General features: G+C 40.6%; 3 protein-coding genes and 1 long non-coding RNA gene across 6 annotated transcripts; 2 read left to right on the forward strand and 2 right to left on the reverse strand.

Moving 5' to 3' along the window:
* Nucleotides 1-117: 117 nt before the first annotated feature.
* Nucleotides 118-1,206, reverse strand: LOC148400605 (uncharacterized). Its single transcript, XR_015857714.1, has 2 exons — nucleotides 757-1,206; nucleotides 118-463 (listed from the first exon to the last, which is right to left on the reverse strand). It is a non-coding gene; the product is annotated as an uncharacterized LOC148400605 (long non-coding RNA).
* znf280d (zinc finger protein 280D) lies at nucleotides 798-9,048 on the forward strand. Of its 3 annotated transcripts, none has more exons than XM_088371902.1 (20): nucleotides 798-916; nucleotides 1,008-1,216; nucleotides 2,527-2,654; nucleotides 2,866-3,128; nucleotides 3,222-3,318; nucleotides 3,916-4,140; nucleotides 4,225-4,293; nucleotides 4,450-4,556; nucleotides 4,634-4,821; nucleotides 5,420-5,577; nucleotides 5,654-5,754; nucleotides 5,822-5,968; nucleotides 6,249-6,383; nucleotides 6,458-6,822; nucleotides 6,909-6,977; nucleotides 7,286-7,401; nucleotides 7,479-7,500; nucleotides 7,591-7,744; nucleotides 8,200-8,289; nucleotides 8,408-9,048. In XM_088371902.1, the coding sequence occupies exons 3-20, from the start codon at nucleotides 2,534-2,536 to the stop codon at nucleotides 8,639-8,641; spliced, it is 2,661 nt and encodes an 886-aa protein (XP_088228028.1). In that variant the 5' UTR covers nucleotides 798-916; nucleotides 1,008-1,216; nucleotides 2,527-2,533; the 3' UTR covers nucleotides 8,642-9,048. The 3 variants fall into 3 exon arrangements, with proteins under 3 accessions (XP_088228028.1, XP_088228030.1, XP_088228029.1); XM_088371904.1 differs by having other exon boundaries at nucleotides 2,956-3,128; XM_088371903.1 differs by lacking the exon at nucleotides 8,200-8,289.
* An 815-nt stretch (nucleotides 9,049-9,863) lies between these two features.
* Nucleotides 9,864-13,842, forward strand: mns1 (meiosis-specific nuclear structural 1). Its single transcript, XM_088371935.1, has 11 exons — nucleotides 9,864-9,945; nucleotides 10,033-10,102; nucleotides 10,669-10,878; nucleotides 11,172-11,299; nucleotides 11,592-11,694; nucleotides 11,783-12,012; nucleotides 12,091-12,307; nucleotides 12,397-12,504; nucleotides 12,640-12,897; nucleotides 13,024-13,149; nucleotides 13,396-13,842. Exons 2-11 carry the CDS (start codon nucleotides 10,100-10,102, stop codon nucleotides 13,498-13,500), a joined length of 1,488 nt encoding a protein of 495 aa, XP_088228061.1. The 5' UTR covers nucleotides 9,864-9,945; nucleotides 10,033-10,099; the 3' UTR covers nucleotides 13,501-13,842.
* A 372-nt stretch (nucleotides 13,843-14,214) lies between these two features.
* Nucleotides 14,215-17,759, reverse strand: tex9 (testis expressed 9). Its single transcript, XM_088371936.1, has 12 exons — nucleotides 17,572-17,759; nucleotides 17,185-17,247; nucleotides 16,532-16,595; nucleotides 16,361-16,437; nucleotides 16,033-16,075; nucleotides 15,758-15,813; nucleotides 15,548-15,687; nucleotides 15,286-15,377; nucleotides 15,036-15,209; nucleotides 14,761-14,895; nucleotides 14,511-14,645; nucleotides 14,215-14,433 (listed from the first exon to the last, which is right to left on the reverse strand). Exons 2-12 carry the CDS (start codon nucleotides 17,223-17,225, stop codon nucleotides 14,356-14,358), a joined length of 1,035 nt encoding a protein of 344 aa, XP_088228062.1. The 5' UTR covers nucleotides 17,226-17,247; nucleotides 17,572-17,759; the 3' UTR covers nucleotides 14,215-14,355.
* Between the last annotated feature and the right edge of the window lie 412 nt (nucleotides 17,760-18,171).

An 18,171-nucleotide genomic window follows, 5' to 3' on the forward strand; every position in this document is an offset into this window, starting at 1 on the left:
TCTGACTCCAAATTGCGATCAACACTTAACACATAAATTGCAATGTCCTAATCCACACACTGGCGCACCTAACAATTTTGCGAGTTCGTTCTGTCAAAGAGAAGACCAGTAGATCAATTAGACCAAATTTACCAATTATTTATTCCTGACAAAGCGCACTAATACAGGCCTGGGTCCCGGGTCCCTCACACTAAAACTCGTGCGTTTTTGTGACCACCAAAAGACGACACATTCTTCCGGGTTGCCCAGTTTTAAAGAAACACAATATGAATATTAAAGCATGCAAAATATTGTGAGATGATTGGTCGACGGCCATCTCCTCCCCAGTCCAGGTGTCGCTGAGGTCAGACGGTTGGGTTTTCCCCTCGAAGGCCGGTCTCATAGACGTGCTGTTGTTCTCGTTCCTTCACCGACCTTGAGATGGTCTCCTCCGGTACTCCCTATCCGGGCCTATTCCACAACACTTCGAAGAAAACAAGTTCATGCAGTTTGCCTGCACATTCCTCGGCCCCCACCAATCCACACGAGCACTCCAATACTAGATATGAATATGATTATAAGTTTAACACAACCTTAAAAATATGTTTGCAAACTACCAAAAGCACATTTTCCTTTACAGGACACCACCAAAATTTGCACAGAACCCAGCAAACCCGGCCAGAACAATGGACAGTATGTTTTCACACAGCAACGCACCATGCTGCTATTTAGAAAAGTAGATTTGTGATAACAATAACTAATAATATAAATGCTTACACGAGCATTGCTGATTGACTGACAATATGGTTGACCGCAAGGGATTGTGGGAAACGTTGCTATTTATACGGCACGAGTACCAATAGTGGGGGAAAAGTAACCTGACTGTACTCGTAGTATGCCAAGGTTGCCCTACTGGTGAGGACAAAGATCATGGAAAGTAAAGAAAACTGGATATCAAAGACAGCCATTAAATGCTCGCAGGCTTTCCATTTATCCTTCGAGTTTTTTTTTTTTTTTTTTTAATTCAGGGGGCGCTAGTACATCCTGCTCTTCCCGAGGAACTCGCCATGATTGGTCCAGAGGCGCATCGAGTGTTTCCGCCGCGCTCGGCTCACATACAGGGCACCATTTCCACTGCTGGTAAAAAAAAAAAGTAGGCAGGATCTGCAAGACAACGTCCACATCCAATTACCAAAGCGACGCTGGTGATTCATCATTTGAATTGGCTGGTAGAGAGGTAAGCAGAAAGCTCTCTCGGTGCTCCATGAAAACGTTCACTGCACAATGCAGCTTATTCCAGCATCCATATCAGACAATGACAACAAGCTAATGCTAGCTAAAGGTTCTCCTGCGACGAGCACAACAAGCAATGCGGGCTGAATGATTGAATTAATGCACCAAAGCCGTGGAATTGTTGTAAATTGTTGTACCAGAAATTGTTGGGAGGGGGGGAAAGGCAGGGTAAAAAAAACAACACACCACCTTACTAGCAAGTTAGCATTACTTGCTGCAGTAGAACTTGACGCTAACATTTTAAAATGCTTACTCGTGCACGTGTTTTCTTTAATTCTTGTATTTTAAGATGCATTTGAAAAACATGTTCACTCGGGCTGTATTGTCAACTAAAATAATCCCATGCCGTGTGTTGTCTTTAAATCCCAAATTTGTGTTTACATTATCACGGTATGTCGTTTATTTTGTGTATGGCAATGTACCACATTTATACTGACACATATTTGTCATCAAATAAAATTAGTGAGCAGTTATTTTATTTTATTTTATTGAAACAATTTACTTGCAATGTGGTTACGGCCACCCCGCACCCGTCGTCAATTCCGCCGCCATCTTGGACGGAAGCTTTGTGCGAATACATGAACAGATCGTTGAAACATTTTACATGTATCAATAGTCGAAATATTTCAACAAGTTGTTTTCTTGTTCGCAGCCCTCTAAATTACATAGTTTATTGTTGTTTGCGGCTGTATTTCACTGCTTTAGGTTGTGATTTGGGTGGATTAAGATTGTCTTGCCAAAGGGCGTTTTGCTAATGGACCTTTTTCTAGTGTTTGTAATACAACAGCGCTGACTGGCCATGAAACAATGATTAAAACTTGAGTTGGTGTTTACTTCATCATACCATTTCATAATGTTTGTAAACATCATGCAGGGTCCTACCAAGAGGCAGAAAACGATCCGTTACTTCTGATTTTGAAGTGAAACCGATGGCAAAACTCATGTTTTGGGTCACACCTTCAGATATACCTAAAGCTGGCCTTACACCTAAAGATTTTCACAGTCCCTGAATAAGAAGACAAAGAGCGGCACGGATGGAGGGAATGAGACCCAGCATGATGGGGAAAATATGCATTGTTGGGGGGGGGTGGCTTCAAACTATGACTACGATGCGGCCTGTGACAAAAATGAGTTTGACACCCCTGCAAGTCTACAATGCCACTTAAAATGCATTGTGTATGTGTGAATCGGAATGTATTTACGGTGCTATACAGATAATAGTTTGCTTTAATGTAAATGCGGTTTGTATTATAGGTCCAAAATGTCAGAACTCTTTATGGAGTGTGAGGAAGAAGAGCTGGAGCCCTGGCAGAAAGCAGCTCCTGAGGTGTTGATTCAGGATGCCGACGATGATGACGAGCCCATTTTTGTTGGAGTAGTTTGTATGTACTTTTACTATTATTATGAGAATTACTGTTTGCACATATTTTCATGACAGCGATACCAATTTGATGCACTCCAGCACTTGACTTGTTTGGTCACGTAGAGATTTCCTAATTGATATTGCAATATATTTGTCCCAAGCAATTATTTTGGTTGTTGCACCTAATATCAGATGTCCATATGTGATCCTGTTTTAAACCTGTTTTCCAGCAAAAAAAGAAAAAGTGGTTCAATCTGTCTTTACACCTCCTCTCAAAATCAATGTAAAGAAGCAAGTGGTCAACTCTGCGCCATTTCCAGTTCCTGCCCCTGCTACAGTTCCTGCTACAACTCTTGCTCCTGCTCTCGCTCCTGCGCCAGCCCTCGCCTCCTCTTCTATAATGTTACCTCTGAAAATAGCTGGAAATGCCATCAGTACTCCTGCAGGCAGTTTCACGACACTGACTCCACAGCCCGTTATTGTTAATGATCAGGTATTGTCATTTAAACCATTTTACTTTCTTTTTTTCCTCTTCCATGTGACTTGAGTAAATGATATGCTACATATTGATGTGTTTTAATCCAAGGGCTTCATCGTAACCTCACAGTTAACCAGCAACAACAACCTCATTGCCACTCTTGGGAATCAGTATCCTCCTGGGACCAAATTTGCCATTGTACCAGGTAACGTTGAGTTGCATGTCATCAGAAATACTAAATGTTCTTGTTAAGTAAAAACTGTGCTCCAGGTTTGGAAGAACACCAGAGATAAGATCAACAGCCATTGTCTCCACTCTGAGATGCTGTGGGGGTGTCTGTTAAAATATGTTGAAACCACGCCCTGCTCAACTGTATGGCTAGTCTAGCTTCTTTCTTATGCCTCCACAAAACGTCACTTTTGGCTGCACAAATATGACCGTTTATAGACTCTAACATGGGGCTTTTCCATACAACAATAACAAGGCAGTAATGCTAAAGCGGACACATAAACGTGAAATCCCTGTCCACATGGTGGCTGTCATGTTGGAGTTTTTTTTTTAATGTTAAAATTAGTTATCTTAAAATTAGGGCAACTGGAATGGTGAAAAACGCTATACTGCATCTTAAAAATTGTGCTACTATTTCGTTTTCAATCTTTATTGAACAATTACATTCAAATAGGCACCAAGCAACAGATCTCTGAATTCACTTTGTAGTGTTTTTAATATTAAAGGGGATGGTGTGAATCTTTTGTTGTGGTTTTGAAGGCACTTTTCAAAGTTTGTATGTTCTGTATTCCAGCCACTCAGCCGCAGCAGCTTATCCAGCGGGTCACCCCAGTAACAACTGCGATACCCGGCGTTGTCCACCGGCCTCACGTGCAGCAGATCCGAAACAACGTGGTGACGTTGGCCAATGTGCAGAACCCTACTGTTTATACGGCCAAACCGCACCTGCTACAAGTCAGCCAGGCCACCACGCTGCAGCCCATTACCTTGCCTGTCCAAGCGAACAGCTTAAGCAAAGGTGCGCTCTTAGAAGGCATCGCGCATATTTGAGAACACGTGAATCAGTCTGGTTTTTCTTGTCCTGTTTTTGGGTGCCTCACAGAGACAATGAGGCGGGTGTTGCCAGCTCAGCAAATTGAAACGGCTGCGAAAAAAATCAAATTAGATGTCGGTAAGTAGTAAGTTTTATAACTTTTATTGCCAGCTAAAATTAACCTCTGTTATATTGTGTATTTTGCAATAAAGGTTTGCATAATCCTGACGACTAACAAAAATATATTGTGGAAATGCTTACTCGAGTTGTTCCTATGCTTTGGTGTACCTTTAGGCCAAGCAAATGTGAGCAAACCAGTGGCAAATGGTGACATAAAGAAAAAATGCCCCAATTGTAAAGAAGAATTTCTTCAGCAGGAGGCATTGAATCATCATATGACTGTATGTATGTGTATTTTGTTAGCTAGTGTTTCATTTTGTTGCCTTGTGGATTTTCATGTCTAAATCTCTTGTTTCAGAGTTGCCAGGCTAAAGTGGAAGTTAGCACGCCGCTATCCGATAACGTTATCACGCATAAACGCATCATGCTGGTGTCAGAATTCTACTACGGCAGATTTGAGGGGGATCCTCTCAAGGAATCTGTGCAGAAGAGCAGTGTCACTTTCAAGTGTCAAAGCTGCTTCAAAGTTCTCAAGAGCAACATCAGGTATGTTCATAATCAACATGAAATCTTGAGACTTGCGTTGATTCTAAGCAAAATGTTTCTGCACCTCACTCCGTGCTTTTTCTTTAATGGACTGTAGATAAGGATTAAAAACATGTAGCCGTTTAAAATACAAAATGTCGAGCAGACTAGTAGACTCTTAACCCCCGTGAGTCGAAAGCTGAAAAATGAGCAGCGAATGAATCATTCCGTTGATTAATTGCGTTGGAAATGCTTTTAAAAAAGCTCTCTGTAAGCAGTTTTTAATGGAGCACATGCGTACCCCACTTGCCCTCTCGCTGCAGGAGTCAAAGTTCACTCACACAAGAGATTACAGTAGGGGAGCTGAAGTAGCAGAAAGCAGTCTGAACAATGGGCCTCACTTCATCAGGCACTCGTGGCACATAGTTGCGGATGCCTCTAGCGCCACTGCATCATTAGGCAGAACAACAAGTAATTGTCTAATTAATCAGATTTATTCAACCATTTTCATTCATTTCCGCGAGAGCCATTTTGAGATTCTACCACCCTCTCTAGACTTTATTCTGACCCAACTGCTTCCCAGATTCAAGTGATTAGTGTGTCCATTCATCTGTTCCAGGTTTATGAACCACATGAAGCACCACCTAGAGCTGGAGAAGCAGAACAACGAATCATGGGAGAGCCACACAACTTGCCAGCATTGCTACCGTCAGTACATGACTCCATTCCAGCTGCAGTGCCACATCGAGAGCGCTCACAGCCCCATAGAGTCGTCCAGTATGTTACACTGAGGCCTCCAGCTCTGCTGCATCAGCTCGAGTTTCACTTTTTACTATTATGTCCTTCTTTTTAGCAAATTGCAAGATATGTGAGCTGGCGTTCGAGTCAGAGCAAGTGCTCTTGGAGCACATGAAAGACAACCACAAGCCCGGGGAGATGCCCTACGTCTGCCAGGTCTGCTGACTCAAAACATGTTGCAAATCTCAATGCAGATTAAATCACGGCTTTCTCTTCCGTACAGGTGTGCAATTACAGGTCCTCCTTTTTCTCGGACTTGGAGACACATTTCCGAAGTGTCCACGTGAACACAAAAGACCTGCTGTGTCCTTTTTGTCTCCGGATTCTGAGAAATAGCCAGAGTTACATGCATCACTTCATGAAACATCAGGTAAGATGCTGCCTTCCAATGATGCTTTCAAATAAAGCAATGGAGCATTTCAGAATGTGACCTATGACAATAGTTGAGGGCTGTGTATACCATTCTTCACTGAACCATGGCGCACATTTTACTTTTCAAAAGTAATTTGATTCCATTTATTTGCACCGGAGAATCGCGTCACTTCATTTGCTGTTCAAAATACTACAGTAATTTAACAAAACGTTTCGAAAGAAAGTTTAGCAACAATGATCAACGGTTTACATTGCGTACAATCTGGTTTGGGTTTCAGAAAAAAGGCATCCATCGCTGTGGAAAATGTCGACTGAATTTCCTCACCCACAAAGACCGAATGGAGCACAGGACTCAAGTCCACAAGACTTTTAGAAAGCCTTCAGTTCTGGAGGGCCTGCCCGCTGGCACAAAGGTGGGACCGCCGTCCCCACCCGCTCTGGAAAAGTGTCCCCCTTACATTCATTTTCTCTTGTTTTACTTCCACAGGTGACTATTCGAGCTTCCCTGAGCGGCAAAATGGCCGGCATGGCAAATTCAGCGGATCGATCCTCTTTTATTTTATCGTCCGAAACGTTAAGCAGCAGTCCAAAAATCAAACCGCATGTCGGTTTGGTCAAAACCAAACGAATCACTTACGAAGCTGGAAAAATCAGGACAATTCAGAAGAAAAAAGAGAATGCCGCTATCAATTGCTCATTTCCAAATTTCAGTACGAATGGAAGTTGCCACACCTGCATCGAGTGCAACAACAAAATCGACGACTTCTCTTCCCACTTCCTGTTGTCGTCTGATTGTGGCGCGTGCAATTACCGGACAAGTTGCAAAGTTGCCATTGGAAATCACATGATAAGGTTACCTTTCTAACCATTATTTTAGGCAGTTTGTTCCAGTGTGCGTGGGTTAATAATAAGTCTTGTCTTTTTTGCTCTTTGTCCAGATTTCATAGCACAATCAACAAGAGCAGGTTTTCCAAAGTTGATCAAAGGAAACAGTCATCTGCTGTAAAGTAGGTTTCCTAATTTGAATTGACACTCTTTATTGCTTTCTTATGTACTCAGTGGATGTTTATAGTCAGCTGGATTCCAACCAAATAATAGCGGCAAAATCAGTGCTCTGCTCGACATGTTTCTCTTCCACATTCCGTTAAGTTCTACTGGTGATTTTAAAAATAAATGTAAAAGGCTAGAAAAAAAATTGTTCTGCAACACTGTCCTAAAACGAAATAGCCTGAGGTTGTTTTTTTTTTTTTTAGGTTGGTGGCAATGAATGATTTAATGTTGTTTCACATCTGATGCATTGACACTTTTCTTTTAGATTAACACTGGTGTGTCTCAACTGCGACATCCTGGTGGATGCATCAGGCGGTGATGTGATGAGCAAACATTTAAATGACAGACCAAATCATGTATGCAAAGTCATTGAGGAGAAAGGTGAGTTTTTCAGATTGGGACGTCACGTTTTGTGTTGTTGCACTTCTCTTAAAAGTCTTCTATTTTTAACCCAACAGTCGTCCAAGGCGAAGCTGGAGTGTGAGTAGGAAACACGACAGTTCAAATTCAATATTTGTGCCAAGATGAAAATAGGTCTAAATATTTGTTATTTTGGCTTTTTGACTCAAGCCAGGACTACAGTGATGCCGTCCGACTGAAAAGGAAGGAGTTACTCCCAAAGCTGAAGGAAACTCGACCAGGGGGGAATATTGTCTGCCTGAGACAGGACAAACTGTTAATCCAAATCCAAAACAACGCAGAAACGTCCGATGACTCTTCGAAGGTATCTACTGATATTTACTGTCAAACTAATCACAACAAAAATATTTACATGCATTGTATATTTACGTACAAGTCATCTTCATTAAAAAATACATCGCCAGTACTAATGCTCATGTCAATGAAAAATCCTATTGACATGCTAGAGATACATTAGCATCAATTTGGCAGCGATATTCCTTCAAATAACAAATATTAAAGACATAGACAGTATAACAATGTTCAAAGGCACTTTTTCTTCTGAAGCTGGAAAAAAAAAAAAGAACCTCAAATGCAACATTTTTCTTCTACCTCTCATATTGTATGCTCTTCGGGTTGGCAGACGATGCATAAAAATTTTTCTTAGGTGCTCACAACATATTTTGCCCCCAAATTTCTTTTATGTGCTTGTAATTGTCGCACAATGAATTGGTGATGAGGTTTTATTCAACGTCAGATTATCATTTTTTTTGCCTTCAGGTATTGGTCGCTGAAATCGGCAGCCTTCACAACTATTCTATACCTGGAAATAAGGCTGGTGTCAGTACTGGAACGTCACTAAAAATAATCGTTAGTTGCAGCCTTACTCACCTCGTTTGTAGCCTCCACACTCAAGCCAACATGGTCATTGTTTTATTGATAGTGACACTAGATGATGGATGTTTTTTTTTTTTTTGCTTTTTCACAGCCAATCCCCGTTTTGGAATCCTCACAGACAGAAACAACCTCAGAACCTGTACAAATCAAGATACAACACTTACCTCACACGAGTGTTGAACAACTTCAATCTTTGCCCGTGTTGCCACCAGTTGCTGAAGATTCTGTCAGCGGAAACGTGACACAGTTTGTGTCCTCAGCTGCTGAAGATTCTCCGAGCGAAAACGTCATTGAGGATCATTTCCCTGATTCGATCCCTGATTGATCAACAAACGGCGGAACGAACAATGCCAATCACTATGAACGTTTTTCATAGTTCTAAAACCTTTCAGGTGTTCCCCATAGAAAATTATTTCAGTCTTTGTCATCTATTTAAACATAAATCACTCCAAATGTCCAGCCATCATGTATGATATGAAATGAAAATGGGTGCTGTTAACCTCTTATGGGTACATTTGGAAATATCATTAGTTCCCGTTGGTAAGCTGCGCGATGATCCATCCGGTGCACCTTTTTGTGTACAGAACACTTGTATTTAATATGTAAATATCTTTACTACAATACTTTGGATGTCATGTACCAAGATGGGCCATTTGTTTTATTTTAATTGCATTTGACCTGAAAAACATAAGAAATAAATGTCTTTAAAATAGGCCACAAGAAGGCACTATATTTGAAGCCGAATCATTCATGACCCGACATTAAGGCCTATATTGAGTGACGAATGATTGCAACAGTTTGTAAAAGTAGTAGAAGGTAGTTGTTTTGTTTTTTTGTCAGCAGCTGCAAAAACATCTATGACGAAGCAAACTTGGTGAACAGTAATTGCAAACGTTAACAAACCCTGAAGAAAAATCAACATTTGCTGTCTTCACGCTTGGAATCTTTGCTGCTTCATGAAATGCTGACTTAAGATCTCAACATTGACTATATAATTCTATACTTTGGCCATGAACCCAAAAAGTTAGATGCTGAATTTATACATTGGTTTTGGTTCTTTTCCACATTCCAAGAAAAAGTTTAACTCAAATCTGAAGTTAAAATATAAAAAAAAAAAATGTAGCTGAAGAAGCATGATAAATCTGATGCACAACTGTTCTCATAGAATTTATTAGTTAAAGTACTGTTTTCTTGATAGTATGGTTGTCTAAACTAGTGTGTGACACATAACTAGTAGGCCCACGTAGTACTAGTAGTAGTGTGAGGAATAGCCAGTATATGCATTTTAAACTAGATATAAAATAAATGCTCAAATTGGTTCCATGGGGCAGGTATTAAACGAAGCCACGCCCACAAATACAATCATGAAAAAGCCTTGGTTCCAAACTAAAATAAATTTTAGTTAAATTTTAATTTTAGTAATGAAAATGTATACGTGCAACATTTTGACACCATTGTTGAATGTAATTTGGAGGGCTGGTTTCAACGCGTAATTCTATCTTGCGGACAGTCCGGAGTTACCGGATGTGACGCAATAACTAACCAGCGGTTCCCATGGAAACATCCACAAACATTTGCAGAAACGTCGTCGAAACGCTTCAAACGAGTTGAAAGCTTTACTCCGACACGGTACTAGCTCAGTTGAAAAGAAAGGCTACATAACATGAATCGTTGTTGACGCTGCTTTTTGCATGAACTCGTTTTGTTGTTTTTAAGATTTCTCGAAGCAAAGGCGGCACGTGCCAAGGTACTGGAACTGAACACTGCATAAAGGACGTCAAAGATGGTATGTGTTCTACAGATGCGCGCGCATGTAACCACTTTGTCCTCACTTATCTAGGCATAGTACTAGTTCTAGTTGGACAACAATATGTTACTAGTGAGGCAAAACTACTATTATTTCAAGACATTTGTTAATACTAGTGTGCTTTACTAGTACACAAGTCAAAGGGTTTTTGATTGGTTTGTTAAGTTTTTGCACCACTAGTAACAGTAGGTCCAACTTACAGGCGGCCATCATGCACAAGTGTCCTTCACAATGTTCAATTGTATTTTGGCTTCACTTGTACGATGGAGTTGTGTCACTAGTATGCCAAAACTGTCTCAGGAGTGTGCAAAAAATGTCATAAAATAGTAGAAAGTAAGAAAATGCTGTGCAACTAGTGTTGTCTTCTTAGTAAGACATTCATATTGTACTACTAGAAACTACTGCACACCACATTTGGCGAGCCTTCTGGACCCTAAAAGTAAAACCAAAAGGCCCCCTTTTTTTATTACTAGTATTAGTATATGCATCATAAATACTCCAAGGCTTTCCATAAGCGTGCTTGTTATCTTTTCTGCTTTGTCAAGAGTCGTCACCTGTGCCGCAGTCAGCAGTATCGGATGGTGGCGCAACGGCGCGCCCTCGAAGAGCAGAAGCATGTGGATGCCCTGCGAATAGACCGTGACCGGAAAATGGTGGCAGCTATACAGGAGGAGGACAATGTGGACAAGAAAAGGTTCTTAAGGCAGGTGCAGGAGGAACAGAAAGAAAGAGAGCTGGAGAACATCATGTTGAAGGTGTGTTTTCGCTGTGCTGAATCACTCCATCTATTTGTCTGTCCATCTCTGGAGAGAGAATTCAGAGATTTCATATAGATGAAATAGCATCCATTTTCCAGATTTATTTCACTGATAGTTGAGCAGGGTGTGGTTTTAATAAAATCATCATTTGAATTTGGCCGGGGTCTCAACAAAACTCTTTGTTGTGTGTTAAATTACAAGATGTTGTATTTTGACTTTAGAGGGACTTTTAAACCTACCAACCCCTCTGGGTGATCACCTCTCACTGCCACTCCCTAACCAACTTGCAGGCCCACACCGAGAAAATGTTGAGGGAGAAAAAATATCTCCAAGACGAGAAGCTGGCTAAAGAGCTGTCCCGCATCAACAATGAGAAGCTGAGAGATGGCAAGATCAGGCAGCATATTAGAGAGAACAGGTACTACACTACTCACCAAAACTTAAGACGTGAATGCTGTCATCAGATTTGGCAAATATTTCATTTTTGGTTCAATCTCTCTTTTTTGAGGGGGAGAGAGTACGTCTCCTTTCAATTTAATGGTTTTATTAGAAACTATTGTACTTGGGCACCCTCTAGTGGAATGCGAAGTAATGGCTGCCCAAATGCATTCTCTGACTTTATTCTTGTAAAATTACAAATTGGTGTTCTTATATTTTGACCTTCTTTTTTTGTGGCTCATTTTGAATCATTTCTTCTATCACCCTCTCAGCATTGAGCTCAGAGAATTAGAGTCCAAGTTGAAGTTGGCCTACGTGAGCAAGGAGCAGTTGGCGCAGATGGCAGAGCATGAAGCTATGAAGTTAGAGACAATGGTGACGTCATCGTCCGCACCTTGAACGGTATCCCCCCCAAAACAAATAGTTATCCCCTGCACTGTCCATGTCTCCTCTCTGGCCTTAGCGTGAAGAGGCGGCGATAGACGACAAGATCAAGATCCTGTATGACAAGGCGACCGTTCAAGAGGAGGAGCAGGAGCAGAAGAAACAAGAGGAACAGCTCCGCTACCAGCACGAGCTCAACCTGCAGCTTGTCGAGCAAGAGCAAAAGAGACAAGCGGCCTACGACGACTTCCTCAAGGAGAAGTTCATGGTGGATGAGATTGTGCGCAAGATTTATGAAGAGGATCAGATGTGAGTTTGGATGGTCACGTTTAGAGCTATCAAATCCGGGTCCGGAAAGTAAAAACTGATAATGGTTCTGTGTTGAAGGGAGCTCCAGAAGAAGCTGGAGAGGGTGCACGCCACACAGAAGCACATCAAGGACTTCCAGGTGCAGCGGATCGAGTGGCAGCGTTTGGAGAAAGAAAGGATGGAGGAAGAGAACAGACGCATCAGGGAGTTTGCAAAAAGGCAGCAGAAGTCACAGCAGGCCTGGATGGACAAGATCAAAGCACGAGAAGATGCAATACAGGCCCTCAGAGACAAGGTCAATAGAATCAAGATATTCTTTTCTTTTTTTTTTGGTTAAACATGTCACTAGTGCTCACTCGACAAACTGTCCCTGCTTTTATCCAGCTCGCAGAGAAGATGGCTAATGAGAATGCACAGCGTGATGAGATGGAGAGAATTCGCCAGGAGCTTTGTCTCGAGGAACAAGAAGAAACCTATAGGAAGAAAGAGATTGTAAGAGTATTTCCCATGCTTTTTTCTTTCTCTACAGTTTGGAGCGTTCATTGAAGTGATACTTGGCGTAGTACTGAAGGGAAGTGCGGACTTTCAGCTCAAAACCTCACATGGAAATATATCCCCGTCTTCCAGGAAGACATGGAGAAGAACATCCGGCTGAGGCTGACGTTGCAGAGGACCTGCGAGGAGCAGATGGCCATGAAGGAGATGCGTCGGCAGGCGGAGAAAGAAGAGGAGGAAATTTTCCGGAAAACCATCATGGACAAGTTTGCGGAAGACGACCGCATCGAGCAAATGAACGCCCAAAAGCGGCGCATGAAGATGATGGAGCACAAACGCGAAGCGGATAAGCTGCTGGAAGACAGACGACGGCAGCAGGAGATCGACAAGGTACCCGCTAATTCTTCTGCGAGTGCGCTGAGCATTTTAGTATCCGGACATTAAGATGGAGATCAACTACTTAGTGCTCACTCACTTTTGCATCAATTTCCCCTTCTGACTCTTTCTCGCTCGTAGGATATGAAGGCTCGAGAGGAGGCAATTGAGCAAGAGAGAGTGGCCATCTGCAGGCAGATTATCGAAGAGGAGAGGGTCAAGCTTCTCCAACGACATGCAACAAAACTTCTCGGACACCTACCTAAGGTAACCCACCCGTTGTACTACTTTACATTATGTTTCCATTTAAAAAGTTAATACCTATAACTAGAATTTATAAAATTATATTTTTAGGTTTTTTTTGGTGTTGCCCCCCCCCCCCCCCCCCCCAGCACCCTTAGTGCCATTAGCGCAAGCGAGCTCATTATGAAACACTCATTATGAAACACTTACACTGCAATATTATACACATATCTTATTTGGGCAAGCAAATGTCCCTCTGCCTTTTTTCAGGGTTTACTTCGTGAGGATGACCTGAAGCACTTTGATGAAGAATTTCAGAAAAAATTGCAGACACGTCAAGCTGAGAACTCTGAAGACCATGGTGGAGATGATTGAGTTGTTTTCAAGTCTTTTTTTTTTTTTAAATCCATTTTAACTTTAGCCTCAAACAATCCTATGGACTGAATGTGATCCCGCTTTCACAGCGCATCACATGCATGATATCTAACATGAGAAGTGCTAATGACAAGGTCAACGTATTTACAAACAGTTATACTGTGTACACTGATTAGCATATTGTTGAATGAATAGTATTCAGTGTCAAAAACAAGTGAAATTGTTTAATGGCAGTTTTTTTATATACAACTCTTACACTGGATCTCAGTAGATGGTATACGTGTATATTTCAAAGATATTTTTCTTGCTGCAAAGTAACAGTAAAATCCTAACAAAATTGGTCTCCTATCTCAACTGATGTGCAAGATGCCAATGGCCAATTTTGATCTTAGGCCTTATCAACAAAGCTGATGACCCCAGTGACCCCATTTGCTTTTTTAACCACCCACGCTGAAATGTCCATCTGACGCAGTGTTCTGACTCTGATGTATATGCAAGAATTGTCACAGGGATTGTGGTCAGGGATGTCCGCCTCTTCTCTCCTCTCACGGTCAATCACAAATCAAGTCTGAGCCTCGAAATTATTTAAACTTTTAGCACCCATAATTTCATTTTACTTTCCAATTCAGCCTGTGGACAATGTTTGACACTCCTGTTCAAAATATACACATCCAATTCAGTTCTGTGAATATGGAAAAACACACAAGACCCAAGTGAAGGGGTTGACATCAGTGGTTTTAATGTTAAGTCGTATTTTTTATTCTGTCATTCACTATGTCCCAAAATGACATTGTGTTGAGAAAGAATGTTAAAAATACATTTCCAAAATCCAACCAGACTTTTTGCTAATCATATTTATGTTTTGCCCCAGTCGAGGGCCTTCATGAACTCGTCCTCAGTGAAAGAAAGCAACTTGGCGGCCTCAAGATGCATCTGCACAGAAAGACATGAACGTTAGCACACAAGTGGATTGATTGTTCCCGAGTTAGAGAGTAGAGGAGGGCGGGCACCTTTTGTCTTTTAAGAACGTCGATTAGCTTGAGCTGCTTCTTTAACCCGACAATAAGCTCCCCTTTCTGCTTTTTTAGCAGTTTGTTTTCTGTCAGTAGATTTTCTCGAGTCTGCTGTTCCTCACTGGTCTTGTCCTGGATTGATGCAAAAGGTGACAATGACGAACCTTGCCCCGAAAGTATTTTCATTCAAACGCACACTGAAGAGTTTCCCCTTAAGATTCAGTCTTTGAATAATTATCCCTCTTGCCTTGTTCATCTGTTTGGTTTTGTTGAGTTCTGACTTCAGGCGCTCCACCTCATCTAGAGCTCTGGTCAGACGAATCTCAACAGTGTTGTGGGCGGCCGTTCCTTGCTTGCTGGATTTGTTCAGCTTCTCCATTTCCTGTCGGTAAAAACGCATGTCTGAGGTGGTCGGTCTACAACAACAAACAATCGTTACAGTAAATGAGTTGTACTAGCCTCTTCTTCCATTTTCCTGTTTGCACCCATCAGTGGGAAAATGGTCTCAAGATCTTCTCTTACCTTGTGCAAAGCGGACACTTGCAGCTGCAGGCTGTCACATTTGACGGCGGCCTCGCTCTCCGACGCTTTGAGCTTGTCCATCTTTGTCTGTTGGATGTTGACGGTCCTCTGGAGCTTGATCCGTTCCTCCTCTAGCTGCTTAACTTTGGCGTTCAGCTTGACGTTTTCATCATCCTGACCCGGCCACAGTGACAATGTCGCCCCCTACTGGTGAGAGGTGGCCCAGACATTTTGTTGAACTGCTCTGTACCTTCTTTTTTCTGTCACTCAGAAGATGATCAATTTCTTCTTGCATCATCGCAATGTTGGCCATCAGGGCGTGGACTTGTGCACATGAAGCGCCTGAAAAGAAATAAAAGAGTCAAATAGAGGGCACAGATCCTAGCCACTTAAAATATATTTGACATGGGGGAAAAATGATGAAAATCAAAATAAAATGGGATCTCCTCACTTTTTTGAGATTCCATGTTGTGTATTAGTTATTGTAAGGATGGAGAAAGGAAGACACGTACCCGTCCCTTCGTTGTCTCCGTCACCGAAGACGTTGTCATGAGGAACCAAGCGGTTCATCCTGTCCTCCACATTTTGTATCGTCATTGCCACAAAAGACTCAGCCGAATCTCCCGCCGCTCCTAAAGCGTTCCCGCAAACTCTAAAAGTCGATATAAAACCATTTTCATCATTATTGCTTTTGTCGCCATTCCATACGTTTTGTAACTCACGCAGGGTTCGAATGACGCTCTTGTGCTTCTGACTTTTGTGACTTTTTGGGCTCCACCTAGGAACAGGTCGTAAAATGAATTGTTATACCTTCACTTTGGAGGAAGTGATAACTGCCATTTGGAGATTGCTATGATGGTAGATGGACTGCTGTTTGAGCATTTATTACCTAATCGTGAGATCCAGTTAAAGGTCCAGACAGCAGTATGTTTCTACTACTAGTGTGTTGGATTATTACTTGGACTTTAAGATGCTTTATTAAAACTTCTTTTGGTACCTTACGAGGTTTCGGCACAGGCGTTTCTCCGTCTTTGGTGTTACTGAAAGAGAATGGAAACTATTGTAAGAGACATCAGTGAAATTGGCAATAAATCAAATTTTTATTGCTGACTTTGGATGAGAGGCAGGCAAGACCGTGTACTGGTTGCCACTCTATCATAGACCACGTATAGATAGATAAACGATTATTCACTCACATTTACACCAAACAACTATGTAGTTTTCAATTAACCTAATGTGGATGTTTTTTGGAATGTGGGAAGCTTTAGAGAACCCACGCAAGGAACAGAAAGCAAGACAAACTCGCTAGTCAGCAAGATGGTCACCTTGATGCTTTTTCATCCTCCAAATCCTTGAGTGGGAGCGCACTTGAAGACTTTGACAGAAAATCTTCTCGTTCTTTCTAAGAATAAAATAAAAAATAAAAAAGCAATATGGAGGTGAAAGTACACTAATAAGCATCTTTTTTTTTTTTTTACATTTGTGTACAAACTCACTTTTAGTTGATCTGCTTGCATTACCAGATTTGCCGCTTTGGCCTCCAGCTTTGCATTGAGCAGCCTGAAGAAAATAAGCAGTGAAAATGACAGAATACTATTTCTAAGACGTGACTTTATAGTCATCCTTGATAATCAAAAGAAGGGCTGATATAAGTAAATGTTTTTCTGTAAAATATATTAAAATTAATTTTCAAATTTGAGGTACTGCGACAATGAATCGACAACTAATCATTTACCAAATTAATTGATAATTATTTCTGACAATTGTGAGATTATTTTGGTATCTTGTTTCATTTACAACTCTCCAAATTTAAGCCTCTCACCTCAAAATATTCTTAGATTTATATCAATATAGTCCTTTATGAAAGCAGACTTATGTGTTAGAGTTATGGTTGAATCAAAAAATACAATTTGCAAACATCTGCTGACACAATGACCAATATTTCTGCCATGTTAAGAACCTGACGAGTGACCAAATCTTAACTTATGTTTATTTATTGTCTGGACTGTCAATTTGAATTGTTTTCAAATATCGGGATGGGAATTAAAGCTAGTTTTTTTTCACCTGATTCATCATTAAATATCAATTTATCATTAAAATAATCATTCGTTGCAGCTCTAATTCAAATAATGAAAGAGAATGGCCTTACTTGTATTTCTCCTCCTTCGCTAAAAGGTCACTCGCAGGCATCTTTGGTGGCCTTATTCTTTTCCTGTGGGTGAAAATTTCCACAATGTTTCAATGTGACTCAAATAGTAATCTTGTTTTTTTTTTTAAATGCATTTTGTGAAGCCAAACAAAATGTAAACTGTCTCAAGAGTATTTGGACACATTAAGCGTTTTTTCTAAACCAATTCCTAAATGTCAGTAAAAAACGTAGGTTTAATGACATTTTGTATCGTGTACTACAAAGAAGCCAAGAGCTGGCATTTTAGCTTTTTTTCCCCATTGGATCAAGACAAACCTTCTCTAGCGCCACACGTAAATTGTTTTATATTATCGATATATTGTTTTTTCCCCCCATGTAATGGCTTACCAGGGCGACAAGACGCGGCGTTTCCAAAAAGTACACACAATCCTAGTCGCCTAGCAACTACCACAACGGTCACTAAACTACGGAAGCCGAATTAGAAATTAGTTGAGTGGCTTTTCCGTCTAAAGCGACTTAAAATAACAAATAACACAAACGATAGACAAGACAAACAAACGATTTAATCGTGTATATCGTCATTGGACTGCCCTTATCACGTGGTTGTTATATGCGTCACGCATAAAATCAACTTGCTGACGAATTATTTGTTACTAGCGCTACTGCTACTAGTACTATACACGTACTGCCCCATTCCATATATATATATATATATATATATATATATATATATATATATATATATATATATATATATATATATATATATATATATATATATATATATATATATATATATATATATATATATATATATATATATATCTTAAAGTCTCATCTCTAAGTCCATATATATATTATATATATTATTTATATATATATATATAAAACAATAAAACACAGAACAGTATATATAGTAGGACAAGAAGTACTAGACCTATTTGATTGAGTATGTTATTAATACCTATTAGAAAATACTTGGTGACC

This window comes from Syngnathus floridae, chromosome 3, assembly GCF_059516105.1.
Source record: "Syngnathus floridae isolate MCC-2025c chromosome 3, RoL_Sflo_1.0, whole genome shotgun sequence".
Lineage (NCBI taxonomy): Eukaryota > Metazoa > Chordata > Actinopteri > Syngnathiformes > Syngnathidae > Syngnathus > Syngnathus floridae.

Bases quoted from the DNA above. Each gene is read 5' to 3' on its own strand.
- znf280d (XM_088371902.1), top strand. From the start codon at position 2,534: ATGTCAGAACTCTTTATGGAGTGTGAGGAAGAAGAGCTGGAGCCCTGG. The intron at 5,578-5,653 runs GTATGTTACACT...CCTTCTTTTTAG, and splicing joins CAGCCCCATAGAGTCGTCCA to CAAATTGCAAGATATGTGAG. The intron at 6,823-6,908 runs GTTACCTTTCTA...CTCTTTGTCCAG, and splicing joins ATTGGAAATCACATGATAAG to ATTTCATAGCACAATCAACA.
- mns1 (XM_088371935.1), top strand. The intron at 11,300-11,591 runs GTACTACACTAC...TCACCCTCTCAG, and splicing joins CAGCATATTAGAGAGAACAG to CATTGAGCTCAGAGAATTAG. The intron at 12,013-12,090 runs GTGAGTTTGGAT...TCTGTGTTGAAG, and splicing joins ATTTATGAAGAGGATCAGAT to GGAGCTCCAGAAGAAGCTGG.
- tex9 (XM_088371936.1), bottom strand. From the start codon at position 17,225: ATGCCTGCGAGTGACCTTTTAGCGAAGGAGGAGAAATACAA. The intron at 16,076-16,360 runs GTGACCATCTTG...ATTCTCTTTCAG, and splicing joins GAGGATGAAAAAGCATCAAG to TAACACCAAAGACGGAGAAA. The intron at 15,688-15,757 runs GTGAGTTACAAA...ATCGACTTTTAG, and splicing joins GAGCGTCATTCGAACCCTGC to AGTTTGCGGGAACGCTTTAG.